Genomic DNA, 22,665 nt, shown 5'->3' on the forward strand with positions numbered 1-22,665 from the left:
AGATTTTGGGCCCCCTAGCAGTGTGTAACGGGACTGCAGCGGAACTTCCTGGTTTGATATCTCAAATTCTGAACATGCTGCGGCTATGGTTATTGAGTGGTAGACAGCTCTTGATGCCGAGAGTAAGTGGTGTAAGTTTGTGCCCCCTAGCGGCTTGTTTTGGAACTGCAGGACAGGTTTAATGTCAGACTTTAAAAGGGAAAAACTCAAGAAAGGATTAACGGATTGTTATGATTTTTGGTATGTAGATGTCTGAAGTTATGCTACATATAATGACATAACAATTATGCAAATTTGTATCTAATTTGCATAATTAATTAGGAAATTTGGTAAATGCGCTCAGTTCCATTATGGGTCCATTGCAACATGTAACATTTGTAACTGAGAAGGACAGGAATATTGATTGATGTATACTATGCAAAATAAAGACCTAATTTGCATAATTAATGAGAAAATGCTATTATTTCATTGTGGTAAATGACAGGAAATTTTTAATTGTAGCATTTGGAAGTTATGTACAGGTGAACATCGTTGAACATCAATTATGCAAATGAGATCCTCATTTGCATAAATTAGCAGAAAATGCGATAAAAACCTTCTTTCTTAACATAGATTGTGTACGTCTGCTGTCTGGTGGAGGAGATGATCAGCTGATGTAATTTATGCAAATGAGAACCTTATTTGCATAATCAATGACAAACACAATTAATACAGCAGTTGTAAAGAAAGGTAGGCTTATTTGGCGAAGGTATGGGGTCGTGGAACTCTAGTTGAGTTTATGTGATAGACTCCCGTGTTGCAAAAGGGACCTTTGGACACAGATGGTATGTCGGGACCTTATCGGGAGGTTGATTATATCTTTTCAGGAGACAAAGCTCTCGGGCTTCGTGGGCCTCCTGGCCCTCCTGGAGAAAAGGGAGCCATGGGGCCAGCTGGTCCTGTGTCCGTCGGGCCACCCGGACCTCCGGGAGAAAAGGGAGCCATGGGGCCAGCTGGCCCTGTGTCTGTTGAGCCACCCGGACCTCCGGGAGAAAAGGAAGCCATGGGGCCAGCTGGGCCTCAGGGAAAGAACGGGCCGCCCGGACCAGTCGGGCCCCGAGGTCTGAAGGGACCCGTCGGGCCGCCTGGTCCAGTTGGGCCCCGAGGGCTGGAGGGACCCGTCGGGCCGCCTGGTCCAACAGGGATGTCCCAGTATCCAATTCCTGCCGGACCGGCTGAACATGCAGGTGAGGAAGTGCTGAAGCTTACTCGTGTAATTCTTTATTATTTCATTTCTCCGAAATATCTTTTAAAACTATTTTCGCCACACGACACTCACAGCATAGTCTCTCCTGTCCAGACATGTAAGTAGTTTTATTGAAGAAAATCAGCATACATTTAGCAGTATTTCCCGAATTACTGCAAATGTTTCTTCCAGCATCTTGCTCCGAAGATTACACAATGTGGCGTGGAATCTGCTACAAGGTCTTCAACACACGTAGGAGCTTCAGTGGAGCGGCCGCGGCCTGTCGTGAAGACGGCGGCACCCTCGCCATGCCCCGAGACGCTGAGACCAACGCCTTCCTGGTCTCCTTGTACAAGTCCGTGAGCGACGGTTGGTCCTTCTGGTTCGGCCTGCACCGTCAGCGCGAAGAGGGGAGCTTTGAGTGGGTGGACGGTTCTGCACTTGGTGACTACAACTCTTGGGCTCCGGGAGAACCGCTTGGCTCCGGTGATTGCGTTACTTACTCCGCATATCTGAAAGGCAGGTGGCTCAGCTTGCCATGTGACGGCAGGCTTTACTTCATCTGCCAAGTCGCTCCAGGTACGTCATTTGAAGCTACCTTTGATAGAAATTAACGAAATGAAATGGAGCAGCTTTTGTACTAACTCACTTAGCCGCCAGTCTCTTTCGATATATATATATATATATATATATATATATATATATATATATATATATATACATACCTACTCACTCAGAAGCAAATTCACAGAATTTGAATATTATCAATGTGCCGTTCCCCTTTTCAGCATGAGGATAAGCGTCAGGACGTCACCATTGCTCCTCTGCTTTCTGTCAGCCGCTGTAAAGCAGCTGAAAGTTACAACTGGGCAGCTGCAGTTGTTTTCACGAGTATCGAGGACAGAAAATCCCACCACCTTGATGAAGTAGTTCAGTTGTAAAATAGAATCCTTTAGAAGGAATCATTTAGAAGTTTCCCTGTGTGCCTAAGAAATTAATTTTCCATATATTAAAATTTGTGTTTAAACTGTGTGGATAGACTCACGGGTACTTTGCAATTCGTGGGTTGATGTTTCATCCCAAAATATGAATGAACAATTTTACTCTGTCATTGAAAGTGCAGTTTCTGAAGAGTTACAGACAAACATGTGTCCTTACCGTTCTCTATATTATAGCATTCTTTAATCGTTGAACCTTGCAACATGTATTTTATAGAATTTTTCTGTAGATGAATTATGAAATATACAATATACTGCATGTAATACAATTGCCTGCCATTGGTACAATGTTCTGTGTAGGCCGAACTTACATCAGTAAGTCTGCTTAATAGGATGTGGTTTATTTTATACATTGTCGTCAATAGTTTGACATGACAATGTTACAAGACTTTACGATTGTTTAGTACAGCATCAGCCATCAGTCGGCTGAAGATGCAGATTACAGCCGATGGTGATGCCAAAAATGACGTATCCTAGTCACTGTTATTGGCCATGGCGAGCAATGAAAAAAAAAATACGCCACAGGCACTTTCAATGTTTTTTTCAGTACATCTAAGATCATTTACCATACGGTCAAATACATGTATAGTGCTGTGCGTAGAAAGGGGAATAAAACTTTTCTGCATGACAGGACTTTTCTTGTCTGAATATTTCAGTATCCTGTGGCACAGCAACATGGCTGTTCTCATTTACAGTGAATATATGAATGAGGGTCGTCTTTTCCACTTACTGTTTCATCTTCATCCACATACAAGATAACTGCAGGAACTACTCTGGTATTTCGGCAGCTACTGTCACATGGATGTTCTCATACTTCTGGGACTGGGGGCCATTTTTTACTGGATCTACTATAAAAGAAAGTAATCATCCGTATTCCATGATTAAATATACAGCTGTTCCTGTATCATTAGCAGTTGTTCTCTTTCGTTGGAAAAATCTTTTACTGCCTCATATCCATCCTATTCCTGCCTCCCTGTGGAGTATCAGCACCATGGACAGCTGCTGGCCGATTCTGGTCAGCAACCGGGGGAATTACAGGCTTTCCGGGAATGGGTAATGAAGTAAAACTTTACATACATCGTCGAGCCTGCGAAGCTGCTCTCCGAGTCCTCTAACTGTATATGGTCTCCACTGTGACGTAATCATACGTAGCCCTGTCTACCCGCCTTCTAGGGTCATGAATATTGGCTGGGAAAGTAGCTGGGAGGCAGCTCAACAGCAGACACAACCGTCACTCCTACCGAACTAGTTTAACTTCTACACTGACACTCCGAAGCCGGATAATACCACCGTCATCGTCATTGGTTGAAAAGTTTGCTGTGCGTGGGCAGATGTTTCAACCCCGAGATCCGTCTGCAAGTTGCAGAAAAACAAAAACAGCTTCATTCTGTGTCATACCCCGCTGATATTTCCATATAAGGACAAGAGTTTCAGCGCTTCTCTCAGACTTATCGCGACATGATATTCAATATGCATGCATCTGTTGTGTAAGCAGAGCCTGTCAGGATAGTCACCACGGCCTCGTCATTGGTTGAAAAGTTTGCAGTGCGTAGGCAGAGCTCAAAGATTTGTCTGCCGCTTGCAGAAAAACAACATGTTATTCTCCCTGCGTCATACCCCGCTGATCCTTCCATATAAGGACAAGAGCTTCAGCGCTTCTCCCAGACTAATCGTGATACAACATTCCATATTCATGCATCTTTGAAAGTTGTTGTTGTAGACTGCGCACTCTTTGCCTGCCGTAGTACAGTACAGATGTACGATCAAGCAGAGCCCGTCCGGACCCCTTCCTCCGGCCAAGGTAGCGGCCAAACCAGCGTACCGCCGCCCAAACCCCCTCCTGTCCATCCTGGTGGTTCCCGCGGACGTGCGGGAGTCAAGAAATTGGCTCAGTAATTATATTGACAAGAGATTCATCTAAAACTTATAATGGCCAAAACTAAGGAATCATTTTCAACAGACCGCACGTATCCGGGTGGAGCAAGCGACCGCCGTGCTTTCTGCAGCTTCATCCGCTCCCACCGCTACTACTTGGCGGCCGGCATTGTCGTGATGCTGGGTCTAGTCGCTGTCGGGCTCACCCCTCTGACATTCATCAATAAAAAGGTGAACATTTTATTGAGTGTTGAAAATTTTATTATCTTCTCCTCACAGTAGTTTTTGTTTGTAAAGGAAAAGGTACTTAAAATTTGTGAACCTTCTGTAGTTGATGTTTTCAAGTCTGACATGCTGAACCGTTTTTAGGAAATATCGGAACTGACCATCACCTTTGACGCCTTGAAACGCGACCTGGACAACGAGCGGAACCAGAGTGCCGCCTTGGAGCAGCGTCTTCACGAGATGAGCAAGACACCAGGCAAGTTGCAATGACCTAAAAAAAACTTCGATTCGAAGGGACATACCTTTAGTTATCTTCTTTTCAATACTGATTTTTTAATGCATTTCGACATTGCCTTTTTATCAGGGCCACCTGGACTTCCAGGCAAAAAGGGAGCCATGGGGCCAGCTAGCCTACCAGGAGAAAAGGGAGCCATGGGGCCAGCTGGCCCTGTGGGAAAGGACGGGCCGCCCGGACCAGTTGGGCCCCGAGCGCTGAAGGGACCCGTCGGGCTGCCCGGACCAGTTGGGCCCCGAGGGCTGAAGGGACCCGTGGGGCCGCCCGGACCAGATGGGCCCCGAGGTCTGAAGGGGCCCGTGGGGCCGCCCGGACCAGTTGGGCCCCGAGGGCTGAAGGGACCCGTCGGGCCGCCCGGTCCAACAGGGATGCCCCAGTCTCCCATCCATGCCGGACCGGCTGAAGACGCAGGTGAGGAAGTGCTGAAGCTTACTCGTGTAGTTCTTTATTATTTCATTTCTCCGAAATATCTTTTAAAACTATTTTCGCCACACGCATAGTCTCTCCTGTCCAGACATGTAGTTTTATTGAAAAAAATCAGCATACATTTAGCAGTATTTCCCGAATAACTGCAAATTTTTATTCCAGTATCTTGCTCCGAAGATTACACAATGCGGCGTGGAATCTGCTACAAGGCCTTCAACACACATAAGAGCTTCAGCGATGCGGCCGCGGCCTGCCGTGAAGACGGCGGCACCCTCGCAATGCCCCGAGACGCCGAGATCAACGACTTCCTGGTCTCCTTGTTCAAGTCCGTGCATAACTCCCGGTACAACTGGATCGGCCTGCACCGTCAGCACAGAGAGGGGAGCTTTGAGTGGGTGGACGGTTCTGCACTTGGTGACTACAACTCGTGGTATCCGGGAGAACCAAGTGGCTCCGGTGATTGCGTTTCTTACTCCACATATCTGAAAGGCAGGTGGATCAACTGGCCATGTGACATCTGGCGTTACTTCATCTGCCAAGTAGTTCCAGGTGCGTCATTTGAAGCTACCTTTGATAGAAATTAATGAAATGAAATGGAGCAGCTTTTGTACTAACTCACTCAGCCGCCGGTCTCTTTCGATATATATATATATATATATATATATATATATATATATATATATATATATATATACCTACTCATTCAGAAGCAAATTCACATAATTTGAATATTATCAATGTGCCGTTCCCCTTTTCAGCATGAGGATAAGCGTCGGGACGTCACCACTGCTCCTCTGTTTTCTGTCAGCCGCTGTAAATCAGCTGAAAATTACAACTGGGCAGCTGCAGTTGTTTTCACGAGTATCGAGGACATAAAATCCCACCACCTTGATTAAGTAGTTCAGTTGTAAAATAGAATCCTTTAGAAGGAATCATTTAGAAGGTTAATTTTGTGCCTTAGAAATTAATTTTCCATATCTTAGAATTTGTGTTTAAACTGTGTGATTAGACACTCGGGTACTTTGCAATTCGTGGGTTGATGTTTCATCCCAAAATTTGTCTGAACGATTTTACTCTGTCATTGAAAGTGCAGTTTCTGAAGAGTTACAGACAAACATGTGTCCTTACCGTTCTCTATATTATAGCATTCTTTAATCGTTGAACCTTGCAACATGTATTTTATAGAATTTTTCTGTAGATGAATTATGAAATATACAATATACTGCATGTAATACAATTGCCTGCCATTGGTACAATGTTCTGTGTAGGCCGAACTTACATCAGTAAGTCTGCTTAATAGGATGTGGTTTATTTTATACATTGTCTTCAATAGTTTGACATGACAATGTTACAAGACTTTCCGATTGTTTAGTACAGCATCAGCCATCAGTCGGCTGAAGATGCAGATTACAGCCGATGGTGATGCCAAAAATGACGTATCCTAGTCACTATTATTGGCCATGGCGAGCAATGAAAAAAAATACGCCACAGGCACTTTCAATGTTTTTTTTCAGTACATCTAAGATCATTTACCATACGGTCAAATACATGTATAGTGCTGTGCGTAGAAAGGGGAATAAAACTTTTCTGCATGACAGGACTTTTCTTGTCTGAATATTTCAGTATCCTGTGGGACAGCAACATCGCTGTTCTCATTTACAGTGAATATATGAATGAGGGTCGTCTTTTCCACTTGCCTTTTAACTTTGACTTTGACTTTATTTATTTTGCACAATCTTTAAAAAGTTAACATAAAACAAGTTAAAGGAAGAAAGTACGTGCAGGGGGGAAGAAAAAAGCCTCGTGGCTTGTACAAAGTCTTCCTCCAAAGACACAAGACTGAATAGACGTGTAAAAAATTATACATTAGACAATAATGTAACCAAAAGAATTTACTTACTGTTTCATCTTCATCCACATACAAGATAACTGCAGGAACTACTCTGGTATTTCGGCAGCTACTGTCACATGGCTGTTCTCATAGTTGTGGGACTGAGGGTCATTTTTTACTGGATCTACTTCAAAAGAAAGTAATCATCCGTATTCCATGGTTACACATACAGCTGTTCCTGTATCGATAGCATTTGATTTCTTTCGTTGGTAATATCTTTTACTGACTCACACCCATCCTCATCCCTGCCTCCCTGTGGAGTATCAGCACCATGGACAGCTGCTGGCCGATTCTTGTCAGCAGCCGGGGGACATTACAGGCTTTCCGGAAATGGGTAATAAAGTAAAACTTTATATACATCGTCGAACCTGCGAAGCTGCTCTCCGAGTCCTCTAACTGTATGTGGTCTCCACTGTGACGTAATCATACTTAGCCCTGTCTACCCGCCTTCTATGGTCATGAATATTAGCTGTGAAAGTAGCTGGGAGGCAGCTCAACACCAGCGTCACTCCTACCGAACTAGTTTAACTTCTACAATGACGCTCCGAAGCCATATAATGCCATCTGTCTCGTCATTGGTAGAAAAGTTTGCAGAGCGTGGGAAGAACTCAAAGATTTGTCTGCCACTTGCAGAAAAACAAAATGTCATCTTCCCTGCGTCATACGCCGCTGATTCTTCCATATAAGGGCAAGCGTTTCAGCGCATCTCTCAGACTAATCGTGATACAACATTCCATATTCATGCATCTTTGCAAGTTGTTGTTGTAGACTGCGCACTCTTTGCCTGCCGTAGTACAGTACAGATGTACGAGCAAGCAGAGCCCGTCCGGACCCCTTCCTCCGGCCCCGATAGCGGCCAAACCAGCGGGCCGCCGTCCCAACCCCCTCCTGTCTATCAGGGTGGTTCCCGCGGGCGTGTCCGTCTTGGAAAGGGTGCTGACAAGTGGCAAGGAGACCGAGAAACGTCTACAGACATTTATGAAGAAGCCGAGGCGGTGAAACGTGACGCCACGGACACGTCTGCAGGTAGCTGACTTTTTTTTGTATCTTGCCTCTTAAGAATAAACCTTTTTCCTGTCCAATCAGAATAATCTTTAAAAATGTGATATGATTTGTCCATCATATCATTTCTAATCATGTAACGGGAGGATGGCGGGAGGTGAAGGTTAGATAATATTTGCACAATAATTTAAGCTCTGCATTTTGGCATGTGAACAGAGCAATGGACTAATCTAACACCGCTATATACTTTACGTATACGGAGGGTATGATTGGAACCTACGAACCTAAAATAGGGAAGAAAGGGAGGCCAAAGCTCCTCACTGACAACATGATGGAGAATGACGTAAAGTAAAGGACGCTTCCAAGTCTGGTTCGAGCGGGAGTCAAGAAATTGGCTGAGTAATTATATTGACAAGAGAGTCATGTAAAACTTATAATGGCCAAAACTAACGAATCATTTTCAACAGACCGCACGTATCCGGGTGGAACAAGCGGTCGCCGTGCTCTCTGCAGCTTCATCCGCTCCCACCGCTACTACTTGGCGGCCGGCATTGTCGTGCTGCTGGGTCTAGTCGCTGTCGGGCTTGCCCCTCTGACCTTCATCAATAAGAAGGTGAACACTTTATTGAGTGTTGAAAATATTATTATCTTTTCATTACAGCCGTTTTTGTTTGTTGAAAGATTTTTCATACTTTCCTTACAGTGCTTTTGTTTGTTAAATAAATTGTAATTAAACTTCGTGAACATTCTGTAGTTGATATTTTAAGTCTGACAACCTGAACCGTTTTAGGAAATATCGGAACTGACCGTCACCTTTGACGCCTTGAAACGCAACCTGGACAATGAGCGGAACCTGTATGCCGCCTTGGAGCAGCGTCTTCACGAGATGAGCAAGACCGCAGGCAAGTTGCAATGACCTAAAAAAAACTTCGATTCGTAGGGACAAAATAATTGTATTTTCCTTTAGTTATTTTCTTTTCAATACTGATTTTTTGATACATTTCGACATTGCCTTTTTATCAGGGCCACCTGGACTTCCAGGCAAAAAGGGAGCCATGGGGCCAGCTAGCCTTCCAGGAGAAAAGGGAGCCATGGGGCCAGCTGGCCCAGTGGGAAAGGACGGGCCGCCCGGACCAGTTGGGCCCCGAGGGCTGAAGGGACCCGTGGGGCCGCCCGGACCAGATGGGCCCCGAGGGCTGAAGGGACCCGTGGGGCCGCCCGGACCAGTTGGGCCCCGAGGGCTGAAGGGACCCGTCGGGCCGCCCGGACCAGTTGGGCCCCGAGGGCTGAAGGGACCCGTCGGGCCGCCCGGTCCAACAGGGATGTCCCAGTCTCCCATCCCTGCCGGACCGGCTGAACATGCAGGTGAGGAAGTGCTGAAGCTTACTCGTGTAATTCTTTATTATAACATTTCTCCGAAATATCTTTTAAAACTATTTTCGCCACACGACACTCAAAGCATAGTCTCTCTCCTGTCCAGACATATAAGTAGTTTTATTGAAGAAAATCAGCATACATTCAGCAGTATTTTGCGAATTACTGCACATTTTCCTTCCAGTATCTTGCTCCGAAGATTACACAATGTGGCGCGGAATCTGCTACAAGGCCTTTAGCACACATAAGACCTTCAGCGATGCGGCCGCGGCCTGCCGTGAAGACGGCGGCACCCTCGCAATGCCCCGAGACGCCGAGACCAACGACTTCCTGGTCTCCTTGTTCAAGGCCGTGCATAACTCCCTGTACAACTGGATCGGCATGCACCGTCAGCACAGAGAGGGGAGCTTTGAGTGGGTGGACGGTTCTGCACTTGGTGACTACAGCCCGTGGTATCCGGGAGAACCAAGTGGCTCCGGTGGTTGCGTTACTTACTCCACACATCTGAACGGCAGGTGGATCAACTGGCCATGTGACGGCAGGCATTACTTCACCTGCCAAGTCGCTCCAGGTACGTCATGTGAAGCTACCTTTCATGGAAATTAATGAAATGAAATGGACCAGCTTTTGTACTAACTCACTTAGCCACCGGTCTCTTTCGATATACATATATATACCTACTCATTCAGAAGCAAATTCACATAATTTGAATATTATCAAAGTGTCTATCCCCTTTTCAGCATGAGGATAAGCGTCAGGACGTCACCACTGCTCCTCTGTTTTCTGTCATCCGCTGTAAAGCAGCTGAAAATTACAACTGGGCAGCTGCAGTTGTTTTCACGAGTATCGAGGACAGGAAATCCCACCACCTTGATGAAGTAGTTCAGTTGCAAAATAGAATCCTTTAGAAGGAATCATTTAGAAGGTTCTTTTTGTGCCTTAGAAATTAATTTTCCATATCTTAAAATATGTGTTTAAACTGTGTGATTAGACACTCGGGTACTTTGCAATTCGTGGGTTGATGTTTCATCCCAAAATTTGTCTGAGCAATTTTACTCTGTCATCAAAAGTGCAGCTTCTGAAGAGTTACAGAAGAACATGTCTCCTTACCGTTCTCTATATTACAGCATTCTTTAATCGTTGAACCTTGCAACATGTATTTTATAGAATTTTTTTCAGTAGATGAATTATAATATATACAATATACTGCATGTAATACAATTGCCTGCCATTGGTACAATGTTCTGTATAGGTCGAGCTTACATCAGTAAGTCTGCTACATAGGATGTGGTTTATCTTATACGTTATCTTCAATAGTTTGGCATGACAATGTTACAAGATGTTCCGATTGTTTAGTACAGCATCAGCCATCAGTCCGCTGCAGATGCAGATTACAGCAGATGGTGATGGCAAAAATGACGTATCATGGTGCACTATTAGTGGCCATGGTGAGCAATGAACATGCAAAAATTCCAAATACTCCACAGGCGCTTTTAATCTTAACAGTTTGAGCACACCTAAGATCCTTCCCTATTCAGTCAAATACATGTATAGTGCTGCAAAAAGAAAGGCGAATAAAACTTGTCTACATGACACATGCCTTGTCTTGCCTTAATATTTCAGTATCCTGTAGACAGCTATGTGGCTGTTCTTGTATAGACCGAGGGTCATCTTTTTTCACTTACTGATTCATCTTCATCCACATACAAAGTTACTGGAGAAACTGCCCTGGCATTTTAGCAGCTACTCCCACATGGCTGTTCTCATACCTGTTGGACTAGCTAGGCTCATCTTTCACTGGATCTACTACAAAAGAAATCATCCACTTCCGTGATTACACGTACAGCTGTTTCACTATGGTTAGCAACTACTGTCTCTCTGTTGTGATACCCGTTGGGAAAAGGATAATCTTTCACAGACTCACATCCATCCTCATCCCTGCCTCCCTGTGGAGTATCAGCACCATGGACAGCTGCTGGCCGATTCTTGGTCAGCAGCCGGGGGGCATTACAGGCTTCTCGGTGGTGGAAGGAGGTGTAAAACTTCATATTACCCTTCGAACTTTCCAAGCTGCTCTCCGTGGTCTGTGTGCGGTCTCCGTGACTACGTAATCATCGTCTGCACTTCCCAACTTCATGCCCAGAGAACCGATACTAAGTCTACTGAACCACGACACTCCGAAGCCTGGTGATGCTTTCGGCCTCGTCATTCGATGAAAATTGTGTATTGTGTGGGCCATTAAGCCCCAATACTTGTATTCGACATGCAGAAAAGCAAAAACCAATTTGTCCTGCGCCACACTTGCGGATCCTTCCAAATAAGGGCAAGAGTTTCAGCGCGTTTCCAGACTAATTAAATCGTGATTCAACATTTCCTATTCATGTATCTTGACTTTGTCTGTTGTCGTTGCATACTGCGCAATTATTGCCTGGCACAGCACAGCAGAAATGTACGAGCAAGCAGAGCCCGTCCGGACCCCTTCCTCAGGCCCCGGTAGCGGCCAAACCAGCGAGCCGCCGCCACAACCCCCTCCTGTCCATCAGGGTGGTTCCCGCGGGCGTGTCCTTCATGGTAAGGGCGCTGGCGAGTGGCAAGGAGACCGAGAAACGTCTGCAGACACGTACGAAAAAGCCGAGACCGTGCAACGTTATGTCATGTACACGTATGCAGGTAGCTTTTTCGTTACTATTTTGCCTCTGTATACTAGATCATTTCTTGTGTGCAATCAGAATATTTTGGCAACGCCTCAGGGGCGAGCCAAATGGTATATATTAGGTTCAGTCTGCAAAAATTCTAGGAATTGCACAGGCATGTTTCCACAGGCATGTATGTAATGTTAGCCTCGATGAATGTGAAATGGAATTTGGGTCCTAGTAAGCTGGGATCAGTGGGATGGTTGGGTCAGCTCAGGTTATCCGATAGGGATAGCCATATACCACAGGTAGACCTGACATGTTACATATTAAGGTCATAATCTTGACTGATGGCAAATGGTAATTATATTCAGAGCGAAATGTAATTTTCATGGCATATACTAAAGGTAAGGTACATGGTATACTAAAGGTATATCAAGGTCACACACGGGTAATTTTCATGGCATATACTAATGGTATATCAAGGTCACACACAGATAATTTTCATTGCATATGCAAAGGTATATCAAGGTCACACACTGGTACACACAGTGTCGCACAAACATACACAGGAAAGTTTCAGTCGATTCCCAGTTTGAGTTTTGTTGATGTTCACATCAACCGTCGCCATGACAATAACATTTTCATTGCCAGTCTTATTGAAATATTGTAGGTATGATTCGTTTCTTGTATCATTTCTAATCACCTGACGGTAAGATCACGGTGAAGGTTAGATAATATTTACACAATATGTAGGCTCTCCATTTTGTCATGTAGACAGAGTTATGGACTATAATACTGCCATGACTTTACATATACGGAGTGTATAATTGGAACCGACGAAGCTAAAAGAAGAAACAAACGGAGGCCAAAAGCTCCTCGTTGATAACACTATGGAGAAACACGACGTAACCTGGCGTTATCAACTTCTAATGTCTGTGAGAAAGAACCTTTTTTGCCAAGACGTCGATAATGTCGATATTCTATGTTAGTAATCAAACTTCAGAGTTTATTACAACAGGCGCAAAGCTACAAAATGAGTATCGGAACCTACAAAAAGAATAAAAATAGAAGCCGAATGAGGCCAAAGCTCATCATGGACAACATTGAGAACATAAATGAATCAAGTCCACGATGGAGATGAAGTAAAGGAAGGGCGCTTTCAAGTCAAGAAAGTCAGTAATTGTATTGACAAGAGATCCAAGGGAATGTTGACCAAAGCTAAGGAACTATTTCCAACAGACCGCACGTATCCGGATGGAGCAAGCGGCCGCCGTGCTCCCTGCAGCTTCATCCGCTCCCACCGCTACTACTTGGCGGCCGGCATTGCCGTGCTGCTGGGCCTAGTCGCTGTCGGGCTCGCCCCTCTGACCTTCATCAATAAGAAGGTGAATAATTTATTGAGTGTTGAAAAGTTTATAATCTTTTCCTTACAGTGGTTTTGTTTGTTAAGTAAATAATGGTTAGTATTTGTAAACCTTCTGTAGTTCGTGTTTAAAAATTCTGACATTCTAAATCGTCTTTAGGAAATATCGGAACTGACCATCACCGTGAACGCATTGAAACGCAACATTGACAACGAGCAGGACCGCAATACCGCCTTGGAGCAGCGTCTTCACGAGATGAGCAAGACGACAGGCAAGTTGGACTGACCTTAGAAACCTTCGATTGAAAATGGCAGAATGTTTTCAACACTTTTGATGATTTGGTATAAAAAATATAATCTGTAATTGTTGTCGTATTTCAGCAGGACCACCTGGACATCCGGGAGAAAAGGGAGCCATGGGGCCAGCTGGACCTCCGGCAGAAAAGGGAGAAATCGGGCCAGCTGGCCCTGTGTCTGTCGGGCCACCCGGACCTCCGGGAGAAAAGGGAGCCATCGGGCCAGCTGGCAATGTGTCTGTCGGGCCAACTGGAATTCCGGGAGAAAAGGGAGCCATGGGGCCAGCTGACCCTGTGTCTTTCGGGCCACCCGGACCTCCGGGAGAAAAGGGAGCCATGGGGCCAGTTGGCCCTGTGTCTTTCGGGTCACCCGGAAATCCGGGAGAAAAGGGAGCCATGGGGCCAGTTGGCCCTGTGTCTGTCGGACCAACCGGACCTCCGGGAGAAAAGGGAGCCATGGGGCCAGTTGGCCCTGTGTCTGTCGGGCCTCCTGGACCTCCGGGGGAAAAGGGAGTCATGGAGCTAGCTGACCCTGTGTCTGTCGGGCCAACCGGACCTCCGGGAGAAAAGGGATCCATGGGGCCAGTTGGCCCTGTGTCTGTCTGGCCTCCTAGACCCCCGGGAGAAAAGGGAGCCATGGGGCCAGCTGGCCCTGTGTCTGTCGGGCCTCCTGGACCTCCGGGAGAAGAGAGAGCCATTGGGCCAGCTGGCCCTGTGTCTTTCGGGCCAACCGAAAAGGGAGCCATGGGGCCAGTTGGTCCTGTGTCTGTCGGGCCTCCTGGACCTCCGGGAGAAGAGAGAGCCATTGGGCCAGCTGGCCCTGTGTCTTTCGGGCCAACCGAAAAGGGAGCCATGGGGCCAGCTGGTCCTGTGTCTGTCGGGCCTCCTGGACCTCCGGGAGAAAAGGGAGCCATGGGGCCAGCTGGTCCTATAGAAAAGGACGGTTCCCGAGGGCTGAAGGGACCCGTCGGGCCAGCCGGTCCAAAAGGTATGTCCCCGTGTCCTTGCTCTACCAAACATGCAGGTGAGGCACTCATTCAATGACGTGTAGAAAATTAGTTGTGTTAATTTTTTTTACCTATTTCATTCCTTTTACACATTTGTATATATTTGCTGTATAGTTGACTCTTTTATATGTGTAAATTCAATGATAAGACTTACAGAATAAGCGTAGATTATTCTTACTTAGGCTTAGGTCCAATTTCCGAAACGGTCGGGCCCGACCGAGATGTTTGCGGAAACGAAAAAAGAAACTGTTTACCAAGGAATATGCACAAATTATGCTCCTGGCTATTTCTTCAAGTTCCGTGTGTTTCGTTGCCGTTGTTATTATATTTTTCGTTTTCGATTCAGAAGTTAATAAATATGGAAGAAGACAAGAAACGCATTATCTATCAAAATTTCTTTTAGCATCTTGCCCCGAAGATTACAAAATGTGCCTCTTACAGTTTCCAACATCAACGTGAATTAAGGATAGCGTTTCCCTTTACAGCACAAGGATAACCCTCGGGCCGGATTCCCGCCACCACTGCGCATCGGTTCTCTGCCATCCGCTGTAAAACATCACAGCTGCAACTGGGCAGCTGCAGTTCCGTCAGCGGGCGCCAGTAGGCGGTTCTACCGTTGCAATAACGAGTTCTCCCCTGTGTTTCCTTGTTTAGTGAGAGAGAGTCACCGAGCAGTTCAGTAGCAGAAAATACACTTTTAGTAATGATTGAAGGAATCTAATCTGAGATTTTCTGTTTATTAATTTTTTTGTTTGGTACAAAATAGTTTCTTTTGTCAAATCCACCAATTGCCTGATGACGCCAGTCAATGTTTGAAACCTTGCGTCATGTACCCACTTCTGCTTGGCACAAAAATAAGCTTACACATTCATTCCCGCTCCACTCAAATAAGTGGGCAATAGACGTGCTGTATTTCAGATGTATGTTGTGTCAGAGTTGTATGTACAATGACACTTGAATAAATACTCTTCGCAATGTCTTCAATGTAACCAACGAAATGTAAGGTAACGTTTTATGCCAAACACTTTCTGTGTGCCTTGAGAATTACTTTTCCATAATGTTTAGGCCATGCTGATTTCACTATATGGATAAAATTCTCTGGGAACCCCAATACTGATGCGAGCGTGAGAATGAAAAAAAAGGTTTTAAAAAAAGGTCGACAAAAAGTTGCTTTAACTATGAACTCTATGTGGCCAGAGAGGTTGAAAAATGAGTATGAAGAAGAGCAGGGTATACCGAACAATAGAATTTTTTGTTTATTCGCATCTTCTTCTTTGACATTTCGTGCACGCACGGAGGTCATCGATATAATCAAGACAACATTGTCTTATGTTAGAAACACGTGAAAATACACTCGGGTACCCTCAGAGAAGTTTGCAAGGCGTGGGCTGGTGTTTCTGATGATTCTGGAAATTTGTCTGCCGCTTGCATAAAACAAAATGCCATAAACAGCAGGAGTCAGATTTTGTTTCTAGTTCATCTGTACTATTCTTAACAAAATGTTGACAAAATGAAATTTTCCTTTATTCTACACTGTCAAAGTACATTTTGTGAAGATACTGTAAATGCATTAAAGTTCGCGGGGATTTGATTTCGCCGTAGCGGGAAGAGGGACTTTTCGCGGTTGATTTAAGTTCGCGGTAACACCATAGACTGCAGTCTAATACCATAATAGAAAAATGTTCGCGGTGGTTTTAAGTTCGCGGTGAAGTGGTCACCGTGAAAACCGCGAACATTAATCCACCGCGAACATTTCTGCATTTACAGTAGTAATTTTAGAACTGACGTATCCTGGTGCACTATCAGTGGCTATGGTGAGCAATGCACATGCAAAAATGTAAAATACGCCACAGATACTGTCAATCTCAACAGTTAAAGTACATCTAAGATCCTTTCATATATATTGAAATAAATGTATTGTGCAAATCATATCAAATAGAACGGGTTTGTCTGACCTGATTTGTCTTAATATTTCAGTATATTTCACATCACTAAAAAAAAATATCACTGTTTTGGCTGAGCTACAATAGCTACATTCACTTGTTACACGAAGTATGCAATTCTATGTACATTGGTGGGATCGGGTCTAAGATGTTACAACCTCCTTGCTCAGGTACATTAGAATTCACCTGGTACACACACCTGTGTCCCAGAAGCTTCCATTCACTGTTAGACCATACACCAGCCTTCCGCAGTGAGTATCAGTAAAACAGATACTCCCTGGGTATTGTGCAAATAAACAATTATTATGTCTGATGCAGTAGGGTAGGACATACCTCAGAATACTTGACTTAACTTTGATGCCAACCTTAAGCTTCTTGCCTAACCACAGAAGATTCTAACTTAAACATGGAATTTAAAGGGTCTTAGGCCAATTCATCATTTTTGCATTTCTATCACAAATACATGTATTGTAAGTTTGTAACAAGAATCCTATTCAAAGGATCAATACCTGATCTAGAATATATATATATCCATGTTCTGAGTAAAAACAGCCACTCACAATAACATATCAAAAATATATTTTTACATACAAACTATACATGGTCTTTCTGACAGCCAGTCTGTGTCTGTGCATCAGTCTACTCGTCGCCATTCTCATATCTGATAACCCGTGGCACAGCTACAGCATCTTTAGCAGCTGCGATCACCTCTCTGTTTTGATATCTGTTGGGCTCTGGCGTTTCTCTGTTCTGATATCTGTTGGGCTCTGACGTGTCTCTTCCATTACCTACAAAAGACAGGTGCTCATCTACACCCATGAGGACCTGTTCATCTGTTCCAGCATGTACGGCAGCTGCTGGCACATGGCGTTTCTCATGCTTGTTGGTCAGGGGGTCATCGTGTCCGCTCGCGCTCACGGACTCATCCTCATTCTCATACGAGATGACTGGAGGAACTGCCCTGGCATCTTTTGCAGCGGATGTCACATGGCTGTTCTCATATATGTATGACCGAGGGTTGCTTTTTCCGATTACTGATTCATCTTCATCCTCATTCTCATACGAGATAACTGGAGGGACTGTCCTGGCATATTTAGCAGTTGTTGTCGCATGGCTGTTCTCATATATGTATGACCTAGTGCTGTTTTTTCCGCTTACTGATTTATCTTCATCCTCATACAAGATAACTGGAGGGACTGTCCTGACATTAGTAGAAGCTCTTGGCACATGGCCGTTGCTATACTTGTGGGACTGAGGGCCATCTTGTACGGGATCTACTACAAAAGACAGGTAATCATCGGCATCCATGATTACATGTACAACTGGTTCAGTGTCACTAGCAGCAGCTCTCACATACCTGTTGTTATACTGTGGAGTATCAGCACCATGGACAGCTGCTGGACGGTTCTGGTCAGCAGCCGGGGGGCATGACAGGATTCTCGGGGGCGGGGACGGAGGGATAACCTCATATTCATCGTCGAACCTGCCCAGCTGCTCTCCTTGGCCAGTACCTGTATGTTGTCTCCGTGACGGAGTGACTACGTCATCATACTCTCCGTCTGTCCCTAGTGCACCGCGCCTTCTCTGGTTGTGAGCCCTGGATGTGACACTAGCTGTGACGTTTGTGTTGCTGAAATGGACTCCTGGATTTGAGCGTTTTTGAATAGTTTTGGATCTCTTCTTGCGCCAGATTCTGACTACAATGGCAAGAAGTAGGACAGAGCCACATACACAGACAGAGCCAACTAGAACAGGGAGGGTGAAGATTCGTGTGGTCAAAGATCGTTTCACGTGTCCAGAGTGATCAGTTGAGGGCAAGTTAGGATCCATGTTCAAATGGACATCTACAGAGAAATTGTGGACGTCTACAGACAGGGTGTCAGATGTTGAGCCACTGAAACTGGATGCAGTACAGACGTACAAACCAGAATCTGCTGCAGTAACATTGGTTATGGTGATGGTACCATTCACATCCACAGTCACCCTCCCTCCTGACTCTACAGTTACATTCTGTGCAGATGGGAGGGTGACTGTGATGTCTGGTGTGGGGATTCCTGAAGCTTCACAGACTAAATGAAGTGTTCCCCCCTCTGCCACTGCAGTATTGTCACCCTTCCCAAAACTCACTATTGTTGGTCCTTTACAGATCAGATCTTTTGGGCTGATATCTTCAAGCTTTCTTCCATGGAAGTTGCTTGGTCTTTTACATGTGATTTGCTTTTCAAAGGGATAAGTCCCATTCATCTTTTGCCTGAAGCGACGCATCCTGCAGTCACACTGCCAAGGGTTGTTGTTGATGTTTACAGTAGGGGTTGACGACAGTTTTGCAAATATCTCTGCACTGATCATGAGGATTTTAAGTCTATTGTGCTGTAGGTGCAAGGTTCGCAATTCTAATGTGGGATTGAAAGTTCCAGCCTCAATGTCACCGATCTCATTGTTGTCTAACCAAAGAGAGTCAAGATTCCCCAGCCCCGTGAACATGCCGGATCTGAGGCGTGTTAACTTGTTCTGATACAGGTGCAGTTCTCTCAGTTGTGGTGTTGAATTGAAAGTTCCAGCCTGAATATCACTGATATTATTATTGTCTAGATCTAGATTTGTCAAGTTCCCATACCGTGAGAAATCAGACAGATTTAATGTTGTGATTTTGTTCTTCTGCAAATTAAGGCGAGTTATGCTTGCCGGCAGGTTCTGAGGAACACTGGTGAGGCACTGACGGCGGCAGTTAGCGGTTAAAGAACCTGCATCTTGTGTTAGGCTGCAGGAAGCATCAGTTGATCCAAACGCCTTCAGGGTGATCAGGAGAGACAACAGCACACCTGGCAGCTTTGTCTCCATGTTGTTCTGTGCTGCAAGAATTAGGGCAAAATCGTTGCAATAAAATATGGAAATTTAAACTTACAATATCCTTACCAATTGAATAGAATGTCTCAATGGTACAGTCGCCCCCCCCCCCCTACATACAAACTAAAAGAACGGATTGTATAGACCTGCAATAAATAACAGCCATAAAATATCAGCTCAAATACAGAATTCTGGTACCCACGTGATTTTTGCACTTTTAGTAACACATAAATATAAATTTCCCCAGCATAGAATCATATGATTATAAAATCACAAAATTCCCTCACTTTGCAGAACGCCGGACAGTTCATTGTCCACTGTCTTCAAACTTGGGAGAAGCCACAAGAGTAAACCATATACCAGAGATTAGTGGTATGTACTCCGTCCATCGCTTTACTGGGACGTTGAGACTATTCATGGCAATAGCCTTCGGGCATGACTTTGGAACTGCTGCATATCATGTTTATAGAAAAACAAGGTCTTTAGTGGCCGACTAGTCTGTGTAAGGATTAATTTATGTTCAAAGTTTGGAATACCCCATGTAGATACCATCCACAACTTTTGTTTATTGCAAAAAGAACAACAATAAACAAATATCTTTAAATAGAATGGATTTTAAAGCATCTTCTGGTACTGAAACCCCTTCACACCGTACTAATTTCAGAACATCAACAGTGTCAAGGTTACATGGGTATGATGGGCCAATGTTGCCTACAAAACAAGCTTACCTGTAAAATCTAAACTGGACAGTAAATCTTCGGCCTCCCCTGCCAAGGCGCCACGGGAGACTTTTCTTCTTATAACAACTGTTGTTCCTGTAATGTAAGACACAAGTATGTGCTCTGGGTTCCTTTAAGTTAATCGTAATGACCCCTAGACAGTCTTAATTGCTTCTTTTTCTTTATTGCCTTGAAATGATTGGCCTAGTTAAAATCAACTTTCAGCAGTCTAACCCCTTTGTAACCCATTTATATACACAACTCTATCCAGGTGGTTTTGTCAAGGATACCAGAAAACAGGACGCTAGCAATCGGCTTCATTTTGTTGCATTTTGGATCCTTAATGTTTCATTCATAGATTTAATGTTGGCAAATTCGCATCAGGTAACAACTTATTTCTCCGATGTGTTGATTTGTGGCAGACCTATTTTCACACAGATCCACGACGTGCATTCCAGAAAGGAACTCAACCAAACAATGAGCTTGTTTACAAGCAGAAGAGTTCCGAACAGAAGACAAATGCGCAGACTTACCAGGATCAGCGTTCTGAAGAAATGTTCAAGTCGACCCTACAGGCTGGAGTAACTTTTACCTGGAACTCTTCACCTGGGCCATGAGACTTATAAAACAGTCTCCGAAGTCGCACCTGTGGCGGCGGTACCTGGCGGGACACGCCCTGGAACTGCGCAGTTTGGAAAACAAGATGCTATTTGCATACATACGAGGGCGCATAGCTTGCCAGTTTCCCTGACCCCGTGTCGACATGGGAGGGATTCTGGTATGTCGGGAAGAGCTGAAAGGCGTACCCGCGATGTTGACGGCAATAGTTTACATGTAGTTGCTAATGTATGCAGAGATGTGCTTGTAACGTTACTCTTCAGGCATTCAAATCGTTGCACTGTGCACACTTCATAATTAATTCAACCTTTTAGAGGATCCCCAGATAAGCTGGTGTGTTACGCCGAAGGGTGGTTATACCGGCTATATAGATACAGACACAGAAGCTGGTGTGTTACGCCGAAGGGCGGTTATACCGGCTATATAGATACAGATACAGAAGCTGGTGTGTTACGCCGAAGGGCGGTTATACCGGCTATACAGATACAGAAGCTGGTGTGTTACGCCGAAGGGTGGTTATACCGGCTATATAGATACAGATACAGAAGCTAGTGTGTTACGCCGAAGGGCGGTTATACCGGCTATATAAATACAGATACAGAAGCTAGTGTGTTACGCCGAAGGGCGGTTATACCGGCTATATAGATACAGATACAGAAGCTGGTGTGTTACGCCGAAGGGCGGTTATACCGGCTATACAGATACAGAAGCTGGTGTGTTACGCCGAAGGGTGGTTATACCGGCTATATAGATACAGATACAGAAGCTAGTGTGTTACGCCGAAGGGCGGTTATACCGGCTATATAAATACAGATACAGAAGCTAGTGTGTTACGCCGAAGGGCGGTTATACCGGCTATATAGATACAGATACAGAAGCTGGTGTGTTACGCCGAAGGGCGGTTATACCGGCTATATAGATACAGATACAGAAGCTGGTGTGTTACGCCAAAGGGCGGTTATACCGGCTATATAGATACAGATACAGAAGCTGGTGTGTTACGCTGAAGGGCGGTTATACCGGCTTTATAGGTACAGATACAGAAGCTGGTGTGTTACGCTGAAGGGCGGTTATACTGACAATATAGATACAGATACAGAAGCTGGTGTGTTACACCGAATGGCGGTTATACCGGCTATATAGATACAGATGTCCGACAAGGCTTGAACTACGCTTCACGAAATGAAGAAAGCTCGTGTCTGTCTCCATGTCGGGTCCATACGGCGTCACGTGAAAGCACTCGGCATATCGGTACGCTGCCATCTGTGACCAGCGTAAACACTGGATTCAAGTGCGGAGGAAGGTAAGAAAACATCCTGGGCACCAGAGTGGTATCATTTTTCGCAACCCAACCAAGGGATTTATGGGTCGCGTTTTGTTTCAAGTACTGCATCAATTCATTAGAGAGGGAAGCCAATAGGTTGTAATCTAAAAATACCCGTGCTAACATATGCTAAATACCTATTGTCATGTTTTATCAGCCTAGTTCAACCTTTCAACAAAACTGTTTCTGCAGTTCCTGATAGACCTGCTAGGGGGTCCAAAGCTTCTCTACTTGTTTCCGGCATCAAATGTTATCTTCCACCCAAAAGGCAAGATCATTCCCAGAGCTTAACTTAAGATCCCAAAAACAGAACATCTGCTGCAGTACCAAGCAATGCTGCCAGGAGTTAGAATGGACCTTGACCAGCTTCCCAAGACCAACCAAATATCATCCAAATCTTAGCTTCTTCATGTGTGCTGGCCATATATGGAAACGCAAACACATTTAACAATAAGCCTTCTCACATTAGTTAGGACGCATGTGCGGCGACAGGAATTCTAGGTAATATGTCAAAGGGAAAGGCACACAAAGTGTTTGCCTGGGGTTTCTCTGCTTTGTTCTTGGTTGCGCTTTGTGGTTTATTTGCCCTTTTCTTCCTCCC

General features: G+C 44.9%; 2 protein-coding genes across 3 annotated transcripts in view; one reads left to right on the plus strand and one right to left on the minus strand.

Moving 5' to 3' along the window:
- The window catches only part of LOC118416894 (neuronal pentraxin receptor-like), a 626,618-nt gene that overhangs the window by 102,481 nt on the left and 501,472 nt on the right, over window positions 1-22,665 (minus strand). The gene's annotated exons all lie outside the window — the stretch shown is intronic.
- On the plus strand, window positions 983-4,593 carry LOC118416413 (collagen alpha-1(II) chain-like). Its single transcript, XM_035821511.1, has 3 exons — window positions 983-1,226; window positions 4,184-4,329; window positions 4,468-4,593. Exons 1-3 carry the CDS (start codon window positions 983-985, stop codon window positions 4,591-4,593), a joined length of 516 nt encoding a protein of 171 aa, XP_035677404.1.

Source organism: Branchiostoma floridae, chromosome 5 (assembly GCF_000003815.2).
Source record: "Branchiostoma floridae strain S238N-H82 chromosome 5, Bfl_VNyyK, whole genome shotgun sequence".
Taxonomy (NCBI): domain Eukaryota; kingdom Metazoa; phylum Chordata; class Leptocardii; order Amphioxiformes; family Branchiostomatidae; genus Branchiostoma; species Branchiostoma floridae.

Bases quoted from the DNA above. Each gene is read 5' to 3' on its own strand.
- LOC118416413 (XM_035821511.1), top strand. From the start codon at position 983: ATGGGGCCAGCTGGCCCTGTGTCTGTTGAGCCACCCGGACCTCCGGGA. The intron at 1,227-4,183 runs GTGAGGAAGTGC...CATTTTCAACAG, and splicing joins CGGACCGGCTGAACATGCAG to ACCGCACGTATCCGGGTGGA. The intron at 4,330-4,467 runs GTGAACATTTTA...AACCGTTTTTAG, and splicing joins TGACATTCATCAATAAAAAG to GAAATATCGGAACTGACCAT.